This window comes from Neovison vison, chromosome 8 (genome assembly GCF_020171115.1).
Source record: "Neovison vison isolate M4711 chromosome 8, ASM_NN_V1, whole genome shotgun sequence".
Taxonomy (NCBI): domain Eukaryota; kingdom Metazoa; phylum Chordata; class Mammalia; order Carnivora; family Mustelidae; genus Neogale; species Neogale vison.
Genome location: NC_058098.1, coordinates 16211339 through 16228043, shown reverse-complemented (window position 1 = coordinate 16228043; position 16705 = coordinate 16211339). Strand labels below are relative to the sequence as shown.

General features: G+C 41.2%; 1 protein-coding gene across 1 annotated transcript in view; it reads left to right on the top strand.

The window, feature by feature from the left end:
• IFT52 (intraflagellar transport 52) overlaps positions 1–16705 on the top strand; it is a 37081-nt gene that overhangs the window by 2310 nt on the left and 18066 nt on the right. Inside the window, exons 2-7 of the mRNA XM_044263010.1 lie at positions 333–457; positions 1317–1404; positions 6093–6222; positions 6843–6918; positions 8226–8297; positions 13816–13942. Of these exons, the coding sequence (XP_044118945.1) occupies positions 333–457; positions 1317–1404; positions 6093–6222; positions 6843–6918; positions 8226–8297; positions 13816–13942 (618 nt within the window). The remainder of the gene's footprint in view (positions 1–332; positions 458–1316; positions 1405–6092; positions 6223–6842; positions 6919–8225; positions 8298–13815; positions 13943–16705) is intronic.

Here is a 16705-nt window from a genome sequence, read left to right as displayed (position 1 = left end):
GTAAGCCTGACGATTCACAGACCTGTACCCCTGGGGCAAATAATACATTATATATCAATAAAAATAATTAATTTAAAAAAAGAATATCTACCAGATCTCAGTCCAAAAAAAGAAAAAAGAAACAGGAGGCAAAAGCCAGAGTTGGCCTTTATATTTCTGTGGCTGTGATTATGCATTTCACTCTCAACCTTTGAGAATCATAGGGATTTCATAGCTAGGTTCCAGCTGTATGCCCTTTCTGGATAAGCCAGAAGACTATTTATTCCATTTAGGGTCTTTTGGAATATTGTTTATTATTTCCCTTTTTCTGATCCCTTCTTTTTTCCCATAAGGTAACCATGGAGAAAGAACTTCGGAGCACCATTCTTTTCAATGCGTACAAAAAAGAAATATTTACCACCAACAATGGCTATAAATCCATGCAGAAAAGACTACGGAGTAATTGGAAGATTCAGAGGTGACTGTGTATATTGTTTTCCCTTCTAAGTGATAATAATAGCCTGCTGGTAATAATTGGAAAGTCTTTATTTTCTCATGTAGACAATTGTTTAGGTAGGAGGAGTTCAATTTAAGGATCGTTCAGAAGTAACTAAGTGATTTCTTTTAAAAAATGGCAATTAGCATATTAAGTTGTCTCCCAAATCACAAACCAAAAAGTTATTCTAATTATACATATACGACTTTTTGAGAGGTTAGAGTCTTTCTCCATACTTTAACTTGGATCAGTACTTCAGTGTAGGGAAAGGAAAGATGAGAATACCTTTCTTGTCTTTGTGCGTGTATAAATGATTTTTCTTTTCTTTTCTTTTTTTTTTTTTTAAAGATTTTATTTATTTATTTGACAGTTCACAAGCAGGCATAGAGGCAGGCAGAGATAGAGGGGGAGGCAGGCTCCCTGCTGAGCAGAGAGCCCGATGCGGGGCTCAATCCCAGGACCCTGGGATCATGACCTGAGCCTTAGGCAGAGGCTTAACCCACTTAGCCACCCAGGCGCCCCTAAATGGTTTTTCTTAATAGGGTGAGGATATCATACCAGCTAATGGCAGAACTGATTGAATTAGTAGTTGGAGGACTCTTTATACTCTTGTGTGGGTTAATTTGGACATCTTGGCCTATAGGAAGTATTTGAGCAGAGACTGATCTGGGACAAGCCTATGGAAGGGATTCTTACTTTGGGAAAGAGGCTCTACCAGGTACCTCTAAGTCCCTTCATCTCTGGGCCTCTGTGGCCTCTGGTTCCATATAGTCTAGAGGCTAAAATAATTCTTAAATTGGCTTAAATTATGGATCTAACACTTTAAAAATCATATTTCTAGCTTAAAAGATGAAATCACATCTGAGAAGCTAATTGGGGTGAAACTGTGGATTACAGCTGGGCCAAGGGAAAAATTTACTGCAGCTGAGGTAAGAAATATGCAGAAAGAAGAACTATAATAAGATGGTTAGGTGCATGCGCTCTAAATTCTGGATTTAAATCCCTCTTCACCATACACTGTGTTGCCTTAAGGTAAGCACTTTCTTCCTCATCATGGAGTTGTTATGATCATAAACTGAGCTAATGCATGTCAAGTGCCAGACACATAGTTGAGGCTAATGAAAAACTAACCATATCTGCTTGCCATATTTTTGTTTTGAAAATAGGAAAATTCCATTTTTTTTTTTTAAAGATTTTATTTATTTATTTGACAGAGATCACAAGCAGGCAGAGAGGCAGGCAGAGAGAGAGGAGGAAGCAGGCTCCCTGCTGAGCAGAGATGCGGGCCTCCATCCCAGGACCCTGAGATCATGACCTGAGCCGAAAGCAGCGGCTTAACCCACTGAGCCACCCAGGCGCCCGGAAAATTCCATTTTATTTATTTATTTACTTTTAAAGATTTTATTTATTTGACGGAAAGAGAAAGCAGAAGTAGGGAGAGCAGCAGGCAGAGGGAGAAACAAGCTCCCTGCTGAGCAGGGAGCCCAATGCAGGGGGAAATTCCTTTTATTTATTTTATTTATTTTTAAAATCTTTAGAAATTATTTATTTATTTATTTATTTAAAGATTTTATTTATTTATTTGACAAAGAGAGACCACAAATAGGCAGAGAGGCAGGCAGAGAGAGAGAGAGAGAGAGTAGGGAAGCAGGCTCCCTGCTGAGCAGAGCGCCCGATGTGGGGCTCTATCCCAGGACCCTGAGATCATGACCTGAGCTGAAGGCAGTGGCTTAACCCACTGAGCCACCCAGGTGTCCCTATTTATTTATTTTTAAAAATTTATTTATTTGAGAGAGAGAGAGAGAGGATGAGAGGGGATAGGTCAGAGGGAGAAACAGGCTCCCTGCTCAGCAGGGAGCCTGATACGGGACTCGATCCTGGGACTCCAGGATCATGACCTGAGCTGAAGGCAGTCGTTTAATCAAGTGAGCCACCAAGGTGCCCAGGGGAAAACTCCTTTTAAAATAAAGCTGTGTTTAATTCTATTTCATAGAATAGACAAAGAATGTTAAATTTAGAGCCCAGAACACAAGTATTGGCAAAGATGTAGAGAAATTGGAACCCATGTGCACTGTTGGTGGAACGGTAAAATATGTGTGTACAGACATATAAAACAGAATGGCAGTTCCTCAAAAAATTTAAAATAGAATTATCATATGATCCAGCAGTCTCACTTCTAGATATATATCCAAAAGAATTGAAAGTAGAATCTCAAAGAGATATTTGTACATTCTTATAGCAGCTGCATTCACAATAGCCAAAAGGTAGGAGCAACCTAAGTCTACCAGCAGATGAATGGATAAACAAAGTGTGGTATATACATATAATAAATTATTATTCAGCCTTAAAAAGATAGGGAATTCTAGGGGCGCCTGGGTGGCTCAGTCGTTAAGCATCTGCCTTTGGCTCAGATCATCATCCCAAGGTTCTGGGTTTGAGCCCTTCTCCCTCTCCCTCTCCCCCTGCTTGTATTTCCTCTCTCGTTGTCTCTCTCTCTGTCAAATTAAAAAAAAAAAAAATATATATATATATATATATATATTTTAAAAGGTAGACAATTCTGATACATGCTACAACATGAGTGAATATTGAGGATGTTATGCTAAATGAAAGAAGCCAATTATGAAAAGACCAGTGCTATATGATTCCATTTATATGACGTACCTAGAGTAGTCAAGTTCATGTAAAGTTAGAGTCGTGGTTGCCAGGAGCTAGAGTGAGGAAGGAAATGAGAAGTTGTTTAATAGGTATTGAGCTTCGGTTTTGCAAGATGAAAAGAATTCTGGAGATGCACAATAACGTGAATGTTTTTCACTACTGAACTGCAAGCCTAAAAATGGTTAAGATGGTAAATGTTACTTGTACTTTACCACAACTAAACAGAAACCCCAGAACACAGCAAGAGCTTTTCTCATAGAAACTTGCAGGTGTTTTGGTGCTCAGGTAACGTTGTGGAGGGTAGGGAGGCTGAGGCAGGGTGGGACCGTCATGGTCCTTAGACTGGGGCAGTCCAGGTCTTCTGCTCTGAGTTTGGGTGGGGCCACAGGGAGGAGGTCTATAGGGAAGCATTTCTATTCTTTTTTTTGTTGACCTGACTGCATTGCGGCCATCGGCCATGGAGAAAGACTTAAGTGTTTGATCAGGTTAATTGAGAGAAGGAGCCAGAATTCCTGTTAGGAACATGGACTTGGCCAGTTGCCTCCACCCTATGAGACCCTGAGGGTCTCACTCCAATTGTTTCTCCCCTGCTACCGCTCTTCTCCACCTAGCAAATACAAAGAGAGAGGTACTCCGGTCTTTGCTGAGGAACAGCCAGCCTCAGAAAAGCCAGGGCATCCAGAAAGAGGGTCAGAGACCTGTGCCTGTCTGATCATTTTCCAAACAGGAAACAGGCCTCAGTCAAACGTTCAGGCTCTTAGGGATGGACGGCAGTGGCTTCCAAAAGATAGACTCCCTTGAGAGGCATAGTTAGCCTAATAAAATGTTCTCCCACCAGACCATCTCCTGCACTGTGTCTTCTCTTTAGCGGTGGAGTGACATGGGAAGGAAAGGCAGAAAAACTTTGAACTTCTTTCTAAGAACCAACATTCCTTTGGGGCACCTGAGTGGCTCAGTCGTTAAGCATCTGCCTTCATGATCCCAGGGCCCTGGGATTGGGCCCCCGCATCAGGCTCCTTGCTCAGGGTGAGCTACTTTTCCCTCTCCCTTTGCCTGCTGCTCCCCTTTGCTGTTCTCTCTCTCTCTCTGTCAAATAAATAAAGTCTTCAAAAAAAAAAAAAAAAAGGTACCAACATTCCCTTGTGTTTTATTCTTACATCAAGCGGATTCAAATGGTTAGCAGAGGTCTTCCTCCTGGCATAGATCACTGCCTTTCTGGGCATTGCTGCTAGCCTCCTAGGACCAGTAAAGGGGTCAATTCACCCCTCATAGACTATATGATCTGTCTTTGATGTTGTCCTCCAGAAACTTCTTTGACACGACATCATATGTCTGATATTAGATGTGAGAATCAAGCTAGAACCTAGACTGAATTTAGTTTTTCTTTATTCCCACCTCAGCCACATGGGCTTACGCATTTGCCTGGTGGTGATATTCACTTACCACCAATTGACCCAGACCATGTATCCCCACCTTGTCAGATCAACATCTATCTATATTACTTTTTTTTACAGATTTTATTTATTTGTCTTATTTGAGAGAGAGAGAGAGCAAGTAGGGGGAGGGATAGAGGGAGAGAGAGAGAGAACCTCAAGCAGACTCCATGCTGAGCAGAGCCTTATGTGGGGCTCTATCCCATGATGCTGAGATCATGATCTGAGCCAAAAGCAAGAATCAGATGCCTAATCGACTGAGCCACCCAGGTATCACTGTCTGTATTATAAATGTACCTTTATTCTGAATCGAGAAGGCTAGATATTAGTACCCACCACCATTTAAAAAAAATAAAGTGTCTTAACTGTAATGTAAAGAGGTTAAAGGAAGATGACTTATGAAAGAGTATGTATACTTCAAATTGTCAGTGTTTGGGCATATGGGCACTAGAAGAATATGTATATTTCAGTTTGTTTACACTGGAGTGTCAGTAGTACACATACACTAGAGCACTTCTTTATATCTGACATTTTGAAACAAATGCTAAAAATACTGTGTAGGATCCCCATGAATGGGGCAGTCTTGTGGAGAGTCCAGAATCTGTGGAGTTAGTCTCATTTGGGAACAAGCCACTTTGGCAATGTTAATCGTTGAACTATGTTTTCTATATTTAGGGGGCTGGAGGAGAGAAGGAAATCTAGGGAGTGTGCAAGTGCAAGGGCTTTGCTGTTGCAGAGCTGGACCGAGGTGGTGGTGTCCAAAGTGGGGTGTACGTGGTGAATCACTGAGGTGCCAGAAGGAAATTGCATTTGTCATATCTTTATTATCCTTCAGAATTTCCCTTCTTAAGAGGATGTTTTAGAATTCTATAAATACACATACTTCATATACATGAGTGGGTGTTCACATTTTCTTATGGGATGCTTGAGGAGAGTTGAGAGACGACTGGTCTAGACCACTCTCCCCACCGGGTTTTCTCAGGCTGGGTCAACAAGACCCGTCCTAGATTTTTCTTTCCTCTCCAGCTTTGGGAAAGCAAGAGAGAGATTCCCAGGAGATAAGCAGATAACATGCATTTCTCACGGGTTGATCAGTCAATGAATGACTGGAGCAGAATTCCTCCCTGGGGGTGGTATGCAGTGTCTTCATCCTGATGTTGGTAGCTGGCGGGGAGGGGCAGGTGTGGTCCAGAGCAATCGTTTTCAGCCAGGGCTGATTTTATCTCCACTGGGTTGAGACCAGGGCCACTGCTCAGTGACCTGTGAGCTTCCTTTAGCAAATGGTTTCCACTTTTGGTTTGCTTTCCAGATAGTCAAGGTGGAAAATGTGAATTCCGTTTGAGTATTTTGGAACTTTATGCTTAAAGACAAGCTTGGAAATTCTATGTAGAGAGTAACTTTTATGTTATCTTATATATATTTATATTTAAGTGGCTTATATTTATTTTTCAGGTAGTTAAAGTCTTAAAGTCTTTGGACAAAAGTCTTTTGGGTATATTCATAGATTTTTTTTTTCTTTTGTGTAGTTTGAAGTCCTGAAGAAATACCTTGATGGTGGTGGTGATATCCTTGTGATGCTGGGAGAGGGTGGGGAATCCAGATTCGACACCAATATTAACTTTCTTCTAGAAGAATATGGAATCATGGTTAATAGTGGTAATTATGATCATTGTTATTTTAGTAGAAGCAGTTGTTTCCCATTTATTATTCATATTGTAGCCCTCTGGTGTCGCCCTCGACCCGCAAGGACGACAAGAAGCCCCGGTTCAGATCTATCTTCTCTCTCTCTATTTCCGCAAGTCTACACACTTATATACGTTTGCATGACCAATCAGTGAACAAGGTGACCAATAAGGGGCCAAGCAATGGGGAGAGCCAATGAGAGTCCTGTTACTATGCTGATTAAATTTGAAACAGCGAATGACTATGTCCTCCTTTAGGCAAGCTTCACCAGAAAGTTCGGTGTTCACTTGTAGCGTATTTTGCTGGCAGTGAGCCAAGCGCCATCTTGTAATGGCGGGGACTTTCCCAGCCGGAGGCGGTCCCCGACACTCTGGACCTAGTAGTACAGTGGAAAGAGCCCTGGGCTGAGGGTGCATGGTCCAGCATTCAGATCTCAGTGGCAGTCTGAGCCTTCTGGGGCTTCTTCCATGGTATTAAAATGGGAGGAATGGGAACAGAGTTCCAGGATTTCTTACACGTAAAATTTTATATGTGTTTATAATATCAAACCTATTTCTAATCTAAGATGCAACTTCCTCTTTTTTCCCCTAAAGATGCTGTGGTTAGAAATGTATATTATAAGTATTTCCATCCAAAAGAAGCTCTAGTTTCCAATGGAGTCCTGAATAGGTAAGTGTGTTGAAAGCAAAAATTTTTTTTTTAAGATTTTTTTAATTTATTTGGCAGAGAGAGATCACAAGTAGGCAGAGAGGCAGGTGAGAGAGAGGGGGAAGCAGGTTCCCCGCTGAGCAGAGAGCCCGATGCGGAGCTCGATCCCAGGACCTGAGATCATGACCCAAGCGTAAGGCAGAGGTTCAGCCTACTGAGCCACCCTGGCACCCCAAAAGCAGAAATATTTTAACGAATGATTCCTATCTTCTCTCTTCTCATCTCACACATTCCTTTTACTAGCCTTTCTTCCTTTGTTACTCTTTTATTTTACTATATTATAATTTAGTTTATTATATTACTTCTCATTCCTCAAATTATATTCCTCCCATCTTTTGAAACCGTATTCCACATTCACTCTTTGTCAGAATGCATTCAGCTGCAAGTATAGAAAACCCTATTCTCTCAATGGGATGAAACAATAAAGAGATTTTATCGACTCATGTAATTGAAAAGCCCAGAAATACGGCAGGCTTTGTGTGTGGATTAACTGAAAATTCATGATTTTGTTAGGGCTCCAGTCCCATTGCTCTGTAGGTCTCTTGGCTCTGCTCTCCTGTGTCTATGGGCTGAACAGTTTTAGCAGTTCCCAAATTTATATCGGCATGCCACACCATCTAGGGCAAGAGAGCCTGCCTTGGTCCCAGCATTCTCAGCAAGAGTAGTCCTGAGATTTGCTGTGTTTGAGCTGGCTTGGGCCACGTGCCCATCCTGAACTGGTCGCTGTGGCAGAGGGCATAGAATGTCCTGATGGTATAACTAGGTCATATTCCCTATCCCGGAGACTGGGGTGAAGTCAAGTTTTTCTGTTTCACTGGATCTTAAGGGGTAAATCAGGGCCTTTGGAGAAGTGGGAAATGAATGCGTGAGAGAAGCAACGTCAGGTGCCCTCTCTGTGCGCTTTTTCCTTTATTCAAAGGAAATTCCACACTTGAGTTTGTTATATGCCAGGTGCTTTCCTGGTTCTGGTGATACAGAGTCGAGAATGTAGGACTAGAATGTGCGTCTCGTCTAGAACGTAGTTTAGTATACTGATCTTTCCCTCAGGACTCAAGAAAGAAGAGCTGATCCTCATATTTAAATGTTAACTTTTTCAAGCTACAGAAAGAGGTGTAGGTGTGTACGTGTATCTTTAATTAAGTTCTGAGAATTGTATTTTGAACAAGTCTGCAGAATCGTTGCAGTTAGTTCATACTTACTACTAATGAATGGAGTATGAAATTCCTAAATTTTTTTTGTTTACTAGGTTTAATTTTTTTTTCTTCAAGGGAAATTAGCCGAGCTGCAGGAAAGGCCGTACCTGGAATCATCGATGAGGAAAGCAATGGAAACAATGCCCAGTGAGTGTGTTTTCTGAGGCTCTCTAAAGAGGTTGCTTTTGTCATTTTGAAGAGTTTTCTTTTTTGAAGTGGAGAGTTTTCATTTCTGATTACAAATGTCATTCTCACCAAAAAAAACAAAAACAAAAACAAAAACAACTCCACGCAATTTGAACAGTTCAAAAGGAAGAAAATAGAAATCCTACACTATAAATGTATACCCTTTTCTCCAAGGATTATGACTCTTAACAATATGGTATTTAGATTTCTAGATTTTTTTTCATATATAAACAGAGATGCACCATATCCTTTTAAATGACTAGATTAAACTGGAATTAATCCTTATTTATCTAACAGTCTCCTATCGTTGGACATTGAGGTTATTTATGATATTTTGTTTTAATAGTTAAACCTAACATTTATTGAGCACTTTATGACAGACATAGTGAATGTCTTTGTATGTGCAGTTTTTGTGCATTTATGCCAGCAAGGCTAGATTCTTAGCATTAGAATCTCTTAGTCAGAAGTTTTCCAATTGTTGCATTGCCAAATGTGGTACATCGCTAAATTGCCCCCCAGGTAGTTCGTAGCACTTACTGTCCCTGTGAACATGCTCCTTTTTCCTCTCTTCCCAGCATGGAGTATTCTAGTGAAAATGATATCTCTTTATTTTAATTTGCATTTCTTTGATTATGGCTGAGTGGGATGGCCTTTAAAGCCTATTGGCTGATTGTATTTCTTTCTTTTTTTTTTTTTTTTTAAAGATTTTATTTATTTATTTGACAGAGAGAGATCACAAGTAGGCAGAGAGGCAGGCAGAGAGAGAGGAGGAAGCAGGCTCCCTGCTGAGCAGAGAGCCCGATGCGGGGCTCAATCCCAGGACCCCGAGATCATGACCTGAGCCGAAGGCAGCGGCTTAACCCACTGAGCCACCCAGGCGCCCTGGCTGATTGTATTTCTTCTGTGAATTTCCTGTTGACTACTTTTTGCCCATTTTTCTATTGATGGTTTTCTTTTCTTATTCATTTATAAGACCTCCATGTATTATATTTTTTCTGCTTTATCTTTCACCTTTGAGATATTTCACCTCATAAGAGTTGAACCTTTTTTTTTTTAAAAGATTTTATTTATTTATTAGACAGAGAGGTCACAAGTAGGCAGAGAGAGAGTCGGGGGGTGGGGGAATCAGGCTCCCCACTGAGCAGAGAGCCTGACACGGGGCTCCATCCTAGGACCCTGAAATCATGACCTGAGCTGAAGGCAGAGGCTTAACCAACTGAGCCATCCAGGCGCCCCAGGAGTTGAACATTTATGTAGTCAAAGAATATCATAAAACTCTTTTATGATAATAAAATAATTATCATAATGTGGTGCTAATGCAGAAATAACGAGAAATAAATAAATTAGAATTAGACTGTTTATGAAAGATGAGAATTATTAGTGACATTTCTAAATTATTGGGGAGTAGATGGCATAATTGTGGCTAACCATTTGAAAAAACATTTCCATTTTTGTAGCATACTCCTAAAATATATTTCAGATGGATTAAAATTTTAAATATTAAAAGAAATGAAATCATAAAATTTCCAAAAGTAGGTGAATTTTTATAATCCTTAAAATAGGGAAGACCTTTCTTAGGATGAAACCAAGGTAAAGTTGTAAAAGGGAAAAATGTATGGCAACATACATCATAGAATTAACATTTTTGACATTCGAGAATCATAATTTTATTTATTTATTTATTTTAAAAGATTTTATTTATTTATTTGAGAGACAGAGATCACAAGCAGGCAGAGAGGTAGGCAGAGAGAGAGAGAGAAGAAAGCAGGCTCCCCGAGGAATGGAGAGCCTGACATGGGGCTCGATCCCAGGACCCTGGGACCATGATCCGAGCTGAAGGCAGAGGCTTCAACCCACTGAGCCACCCAGGTGCCCCACTTACTTATTTTTAAGTAGGCTCTATGCCCGGTCTCTTTTTTCAAGAAAGTTTTTAATTTTAATTCCAGTATAATTAACATACAGTGTTACATTAGTTTCAGGTGTATACAATATAGTGATTCAACATTTCCAAACATTCTTCACTGATCATGAGAAGTGTCCTCTTTAGTCCCTGGCATCTGTTTCACCCATTCCCCCCTTATCCCCCGCCCCCCCCGCCCCATAACCTCATTCTTAAGCTTCGTGTCAGCTTATCCAGTGGTGTAGGTAAAAGAACCGTGGATTTGGCAGTAGAAGTTTCTATTTTCATGTCTTACCTGCAGGGTGACCCAGGCAAGTTACTCTTAGCTTCTGTTTCCACGTCTGTGTAATGGAGACAAAATGAATCTCACGAAGTTATTGGGAGACTTCACCGAGACCATATTTTTCAAGGTGCTTTGTAAGCCATGTGGTGTAGTACCTACCTGCTGTTGTGTTACTAAGTCCTCTGTAATTGTGACGGGCAGCTGTTTCCTGGGGCATCCTGGAAGTAGCGGTTTCTGGGCAGGCTCTGAGATGTAGAGACCTAGTCCTGTTTGTGTTTTGAAAACTCTTGACCTATTGAAGTCTGAGGTTCTCATTTAACCTATTTTTCTATCATGTCCGTTTTCCTGTCTCTCCCTCAGCTGTAGCCACACTGACTTTGTTTCAGTTCCTTAAATATACTGAGCTCATTCCCACCTTAGGGCCAGGACATATCTGTTCCCTTTCCCAGGAATACACTTTCCCAGCTATTCCCGCAGCCAGTCTTGCTCGCTCACGTGTAGTTTAGAAAAATCCTGTTTTTGGCTTTTGGGTGGATGTATAGCCTTATGCTTAAAATCCTATCAAAATGTCAGTCTGATTGCTTTCTTAGTAATAATAAAGGAGTGGAGTAAATAAAGCTGACGGTTTTCATTGTATGACTCAAGTGTCCATCTCCCTTCCTCCTTGAGACTCTTCCCCTTGGCGTGCATTCGGGAAAGTGTGAGGCAAGGATGTGCACTCACATCCATTTAACTATTTCTCCCACATCCCTTTTCTTCCTCCATGACAGCTGCTCTTTTCTTTCTGTTTCTGGTGTAGGACTCACGGCTCCAGTCCCCTTTCCTGGGCTGCTGCTGGGACAGGGTGCACAGGGGAGAATAGAGAATGTGGGGCAGGTGCCACTTCTCCCCCAACCATATGACACGGAAGGCAGAGGGGTAGGTGAGATTCACTGAATGAGGGGGAACCTAACTCTGGAAGGAAATCATTTTAAACTTAAGCTATAAGGAATTTTCTCATGGTCTAAGAGAAAGGAAGATTCACATTAGCTTCATAGAGAGCTCTTCATGGTTTCTAACTTTATACTTTGTTATAAGATTCCTGTTTTTCTTCATTTAGAGAGCACTTCCTTCAAACAAGTACCTTTGCAGAGCTTCATCTTGCTTTCAGTTAAGCCTTAACCCCTCCTGCAGGGGTTGGCCACAGCCCTGGGTCTGTACCCTTCCCTTACCCCTTTTTAGGAGTAATTTGCCCCAGGTCAGACTGATGCACTCCAGATACTCTTAAGTGTTTGTTAAGAGGGTGGGGGAAGGAGGCCAAGGCAGGTGTGTGGAGAAGTGTCTGATGTCAGGACTCTATTCTTAAAAGTGCTGGACTGGAAACACAGCCTTCTAATGACAGCCATTCATTCCTGGAGATGACACCAGTCAGATCTGTAAGGAAGAGGGAGCTGCTTGCTTGGAAGGCATCATCATACAGAGTAGGCTCATTTGTATCTCCAGTTCAGCTGTAAGATAAGGGCCCCTCTTCCTCCTCCACCATAGGGATTTCTTTAGTTCTTCCAGTTAAAACCATTTACACATGTGATTATGTTGTGACTTTGCATTCAGATTTGTAAAATGCTTTATTAAACTAGTAGCTAGAGTTATACCAATTTTTGAGTTGACAAACCAAAGCTTAGAGCAAATTTTGTGGTTTTTTTTTTTTTTTAAGTTTTGTGTTTGTGATGAGATACCACCTCACACCTGTCCCAACGGCTAAAAATAACAACACAGGAAACAACAGATGTTGGTGACAGTGCAGAGAAAGGGGAACTCTTTTACAGTATCGGTGGGAGTGCAAATTGGTGTAGCCCTTCTGGAAAACAGTATGGAGGTTCCTCAGAAAGTTAAAGAAAGAACTACCCTGTGACCCAGCAATTGAACTACTAGGTATTTACCTAAAGGATACAGAAATGACTGATTCCAGGGGGCACATGCATTGTGATGTTTACAGCAGCATTATCAACAATAGCCCAACTGTGGAGAGAGCCCAATGATGAATGGATAAAGATGTGGTGTGTGTACACAATGGAATATTGCTCAGCCATCAAAAAGAATAAAATATGGCCATTTGCGATCAACATGAATGGAGCTAAAGTATATCATGCTAAGTGAAATAAGTCTGTCAGAGAGTGCCACATACTGTATGATTTCACTCACATGTGGAATTTAGGAAACAAGACAGATTAGCATATGGGAAGGGGAAAAGGGAAGCAAACCATAAGAGACTCTTTTTTTTAAAAAGATTTTTATTTATTTATTTGACAGAGATCGCAAGCAGGCGGGGAGGCAGGCAGAGAGAGAGGAAGGGAAGTAGGCTCCCTGCTGAGCAGAGAGCCCGATGCAGGGCTTGATCCCAGGACCCCGGGATCATGACCTGAGCTGAAGGCAGAGGCTTAACCCACTGAGCCACCCAGGCATCCCACCATAAGAGACTCTCAATGATAGAGAACAAACTGAGGGTTGATGGAGAGAAGCAGGTGGGGGATGGGCATTAAGGAGGGCACTCCTTATGGTGGGCATGGGCTGTTGTCTGTAAGTGATGAGTCACGAAATTCTACTCCTGAAACCGATATTACACTGTATGTTAACTAACCAGAATTTAAATAAAAAATTGAAAAAGAAAAAAAAAAGGAAGAAGTAAAAGATATCCTTATCACTAGATGTAGGGAACTTAAAGTCGAGGAAGCTATAGAAATAAACCTTGCTGCCTTTTTACTGGTCTAATACCTCGGCCCAGTTTCCATTTAGAATTCCTAACTAAAGTCCTCGAATACCTGTTTTCTTTTATTTTTTTTTTAATTTTTTTTTAAAATTTTATTTATTTACTTGACACAGAGAGAGAGAGATCACAAGCAGGCAGAGAGACAGGCAGAGAGAGAGGGGAAGCAGGCTCCCTTCCGAGCAAAGAGCCCGATGCGGGGCTCGATCCCAGGACCCCGAGATCATGACCCGAGCCGAAGGCAGAGGCTTAACCCGCTGAGCCACCCAGGTGCCCCTGTTTTCTTTATCCTGTCAATCCCTCACATATTTATTGTCTCTGTATAAAAAATGTTAAGAAACTGCCTGCCTTGGTCATTTCTTTGGGTCTCAATTTTGTTATTGGGCCTCTGTGTGAATGTAATAAAACTTCAGGTTTTTACTCCTGACCTTCCATCCCCCACAAAAAAACTTTTGTGTTTGATCTTAATTTGTTCAAGAGGCACTGAAATTATCTTCAAAATTTTTTAATTCATTTTTTTAAAAAAATTGAGTGTTTCTTTAATTTCTTTCAGGGCTCTCACCTTTGTCTACCCTTTTGGTGCCACACTGAGTGTCATGAAACCTGCAGTGGCCGTTCTGTCCACAGGCTCCGTCTGTTTCCCGCTTAACAGACCCATTCTGGCGTTCTATCACTCGAAGGTACAGCCTTTCTTAGATGTGGGTGGATATGTTATTTTTATTATTGAAATAATAAAAACTGCTACTTCCAGAGGAGTTTCTTATATTTTCTCACCGATCTTTATACCAGCCCTGTGGGTAGTATTTCAGTTAACTCACTTCATTTATGGGGAGACAGCAGATGGTCCAGTAATCAATGGAGTCGAGACCTAAACCTTGTTCTTACCATTCTAAATCCAAAGCTATTGCACGGTAGCATGAGGCTACCTGTATGAGAACTGTCGATGACTACAGGCTGTCACTGTCAGCGGAGAGTCCGTCCAGGGAAGGGGTGAGTTAACGCACAATGCCAAAATCCACACAGTTGTGCTGTTATTTTAGTTTGTCTCAGGGCAACGTATCAGAAGACTAGTTGCTCAGTTCTCATCGTGGAAACCCCACCGAATGTGGCAGCAGATGATGCCAGAGGACATAGTGCCTCTCAGCGTGACCCCACTTACCCACTGCCCATGCAGGACTTGAGCTCATGACCCTGAGATTAAGACCTAAATCAAGAGTCGGGCACTCAACTAGTGAGCCACCCAGGGGCCCCATCCATTCGTTGCCTTTTAATTCATGTTTTGCTGAATTCACCTTTATGGGTCTGCCGAGACTTAGAATTCACCAGCTGACCTCCCAGTTTTTCTCTAATTCCTCACATCTTATTTTTCTTTGTGACATTTAGGTATTACTTTTCTCTCCCATATTTAAAAGGTCTGGCTTCATTTTATTAGGAAGTAAATAAATACCTATGCTGTTTTTGAAAGAATAGATTTGGGCAAAATTCCATAGTTATTATGGTAGTTAGTTTGTCCCAAACACCTGGAAATACAGTTTTAAAATTAGAGTGAAGTATTAAATGATTCAAGATGTGGAAATAATCAGTTTATAGAAACTGTCAATTTATAGTCACCAAAGTAATGAGACAACTAGGGGCATCTGGTAGTATAGTATTTCGATTATTTATTTATTTATTTAGAGAGGGAGAGGGAGAATCTCAAGCAGGCTCCATGCCCAGCATGGAGGGATATGGCCTGGGGCTCTATTTCACAATGCTGACATCATGACCTGAACCAAAATCAAGAGTTGGAAACTTAATCCACTGAGCCACCCAGGCACCCCTATGATTTTTTATTTTTTAACTGTGCACAGAGACTTCACCTAGCTTCCTCAGTGGATTTTTATGAAACATCTATTAGGTACAGAGTTCTGTGCTAACTGTGATGATTCTTCTAGAACTCATGAGATTATCATTTGCTCATTGCCTAGCTATTTAAAAGGGTTTGCTTTTTAAAAGGGAAAGCTATTTAAAGGGTTTGCTTCCTTTTTCCCCTTCCCATATGTTCTTTTCCTAAGAAGCTTTTATTTTAGTTTTTTAAAAAAGATTTTATGTATTTATTTAGAGAGAGAACATGTGCAGGCTGGGGTAGGGACACAGGGAGGAAAGAGACTCTCAAGTAGACTCTTTGTTGGGTGGGGGAGCCTGCTACAGGCCCATCCCAGGAGCCTGAGATCGTGACCTGAACAGAAACTGAGAGTCAGATGGTCAACCATTAAACTGACTGAGCCACCCAGGCATCCCTCCTACCAAGCTTTTAGTCCTGCCTTTAAAACACAATCTTTAAGAGGTTTTTACCTGTCACTTTTAAGTTTGTGAGATAAACCAGTAATGCCTGAGAGGGGCCACTCCCATACTCCTAGAAACCCCAAGCAGGGCGAGGCTAACATGGGATTGGGATGGGGGGTGTGTTCTGCCTCCTCTCCCAGGGCCATTGCCTTCTTGAGCTTGTCAGGATCCTTTCTAGGTCTTTCATTTACAGGATAAACTCATTAAAATTGGAAGGAGCAAGGGACGCCTGGGTGGCTCAGTTGGTTGGACGACTGCCTTTGGCTCAGGTCATGATCCCGGAGTCCCAGGATCGAGTCCTGTATCGGGCTCCCAGCTCCATGGGGAGTCTGCTTCTCTCTCTGACCTTCTCCTAGCTCATGCTCTCTCTCACTGTCTCTCTCTCAAATAAATAAATAAAATCTTAAAAAAAAAAATTGAAGGAGCAAATCAGTCCTTAAGTAGACAGACTCTTCTTTAATTGGAACAAATCATGGACAAAAGATGGAAAAGGAAACTGAAGACAGCAGTAGAATCTCTGTCCAGAATAAAAAGATTGAAGGAAGATCTATAGTCTGAAATAAATGAGGCAGGGAAAAAAAAGAATAGTAAAGAAAAAGTATAGACCAAACTCTGGATAGTAGGAGAAGGAAAGTCCTTTTCTCATCCCGTATTTACTTACATATGTGGGTTCAGATCGCAGCGGGGTTCAATCAGCACTCCTCCATTCTTTCTTTGGAATTCCACCAGATTCACTTCCTGTTCTCAGTAAATGGTGCGCTTTCAATGGCTATTTTGTAGTAATAGTGTTATTTTTCCTATAAGCCATTTGCTTTTAATGTGGCATAAGTCACATTTTGCAAGTCTTGTTTTATTTATGGAGTTTGTGTATTTGTATCTCTTGACATCTCTGGCTTGAGAGTACTTCTTTCCTAGTACCATCACCGCTGCGCCTGTTTCTGTATGTGATGTTGCAGGAAAAACTGAATTCATTTTGTAGTTTTACATTGTACTATTTTCCTCATTATAAAAGTAATTTATGCTCATTGTAGAAAAATTGAAAAGTACAGAGATGGAAGGGGAAAAAAAAGAATTTCTCACTACAGAACTGACATTGTGATCATTTTCTCCCACTTTTT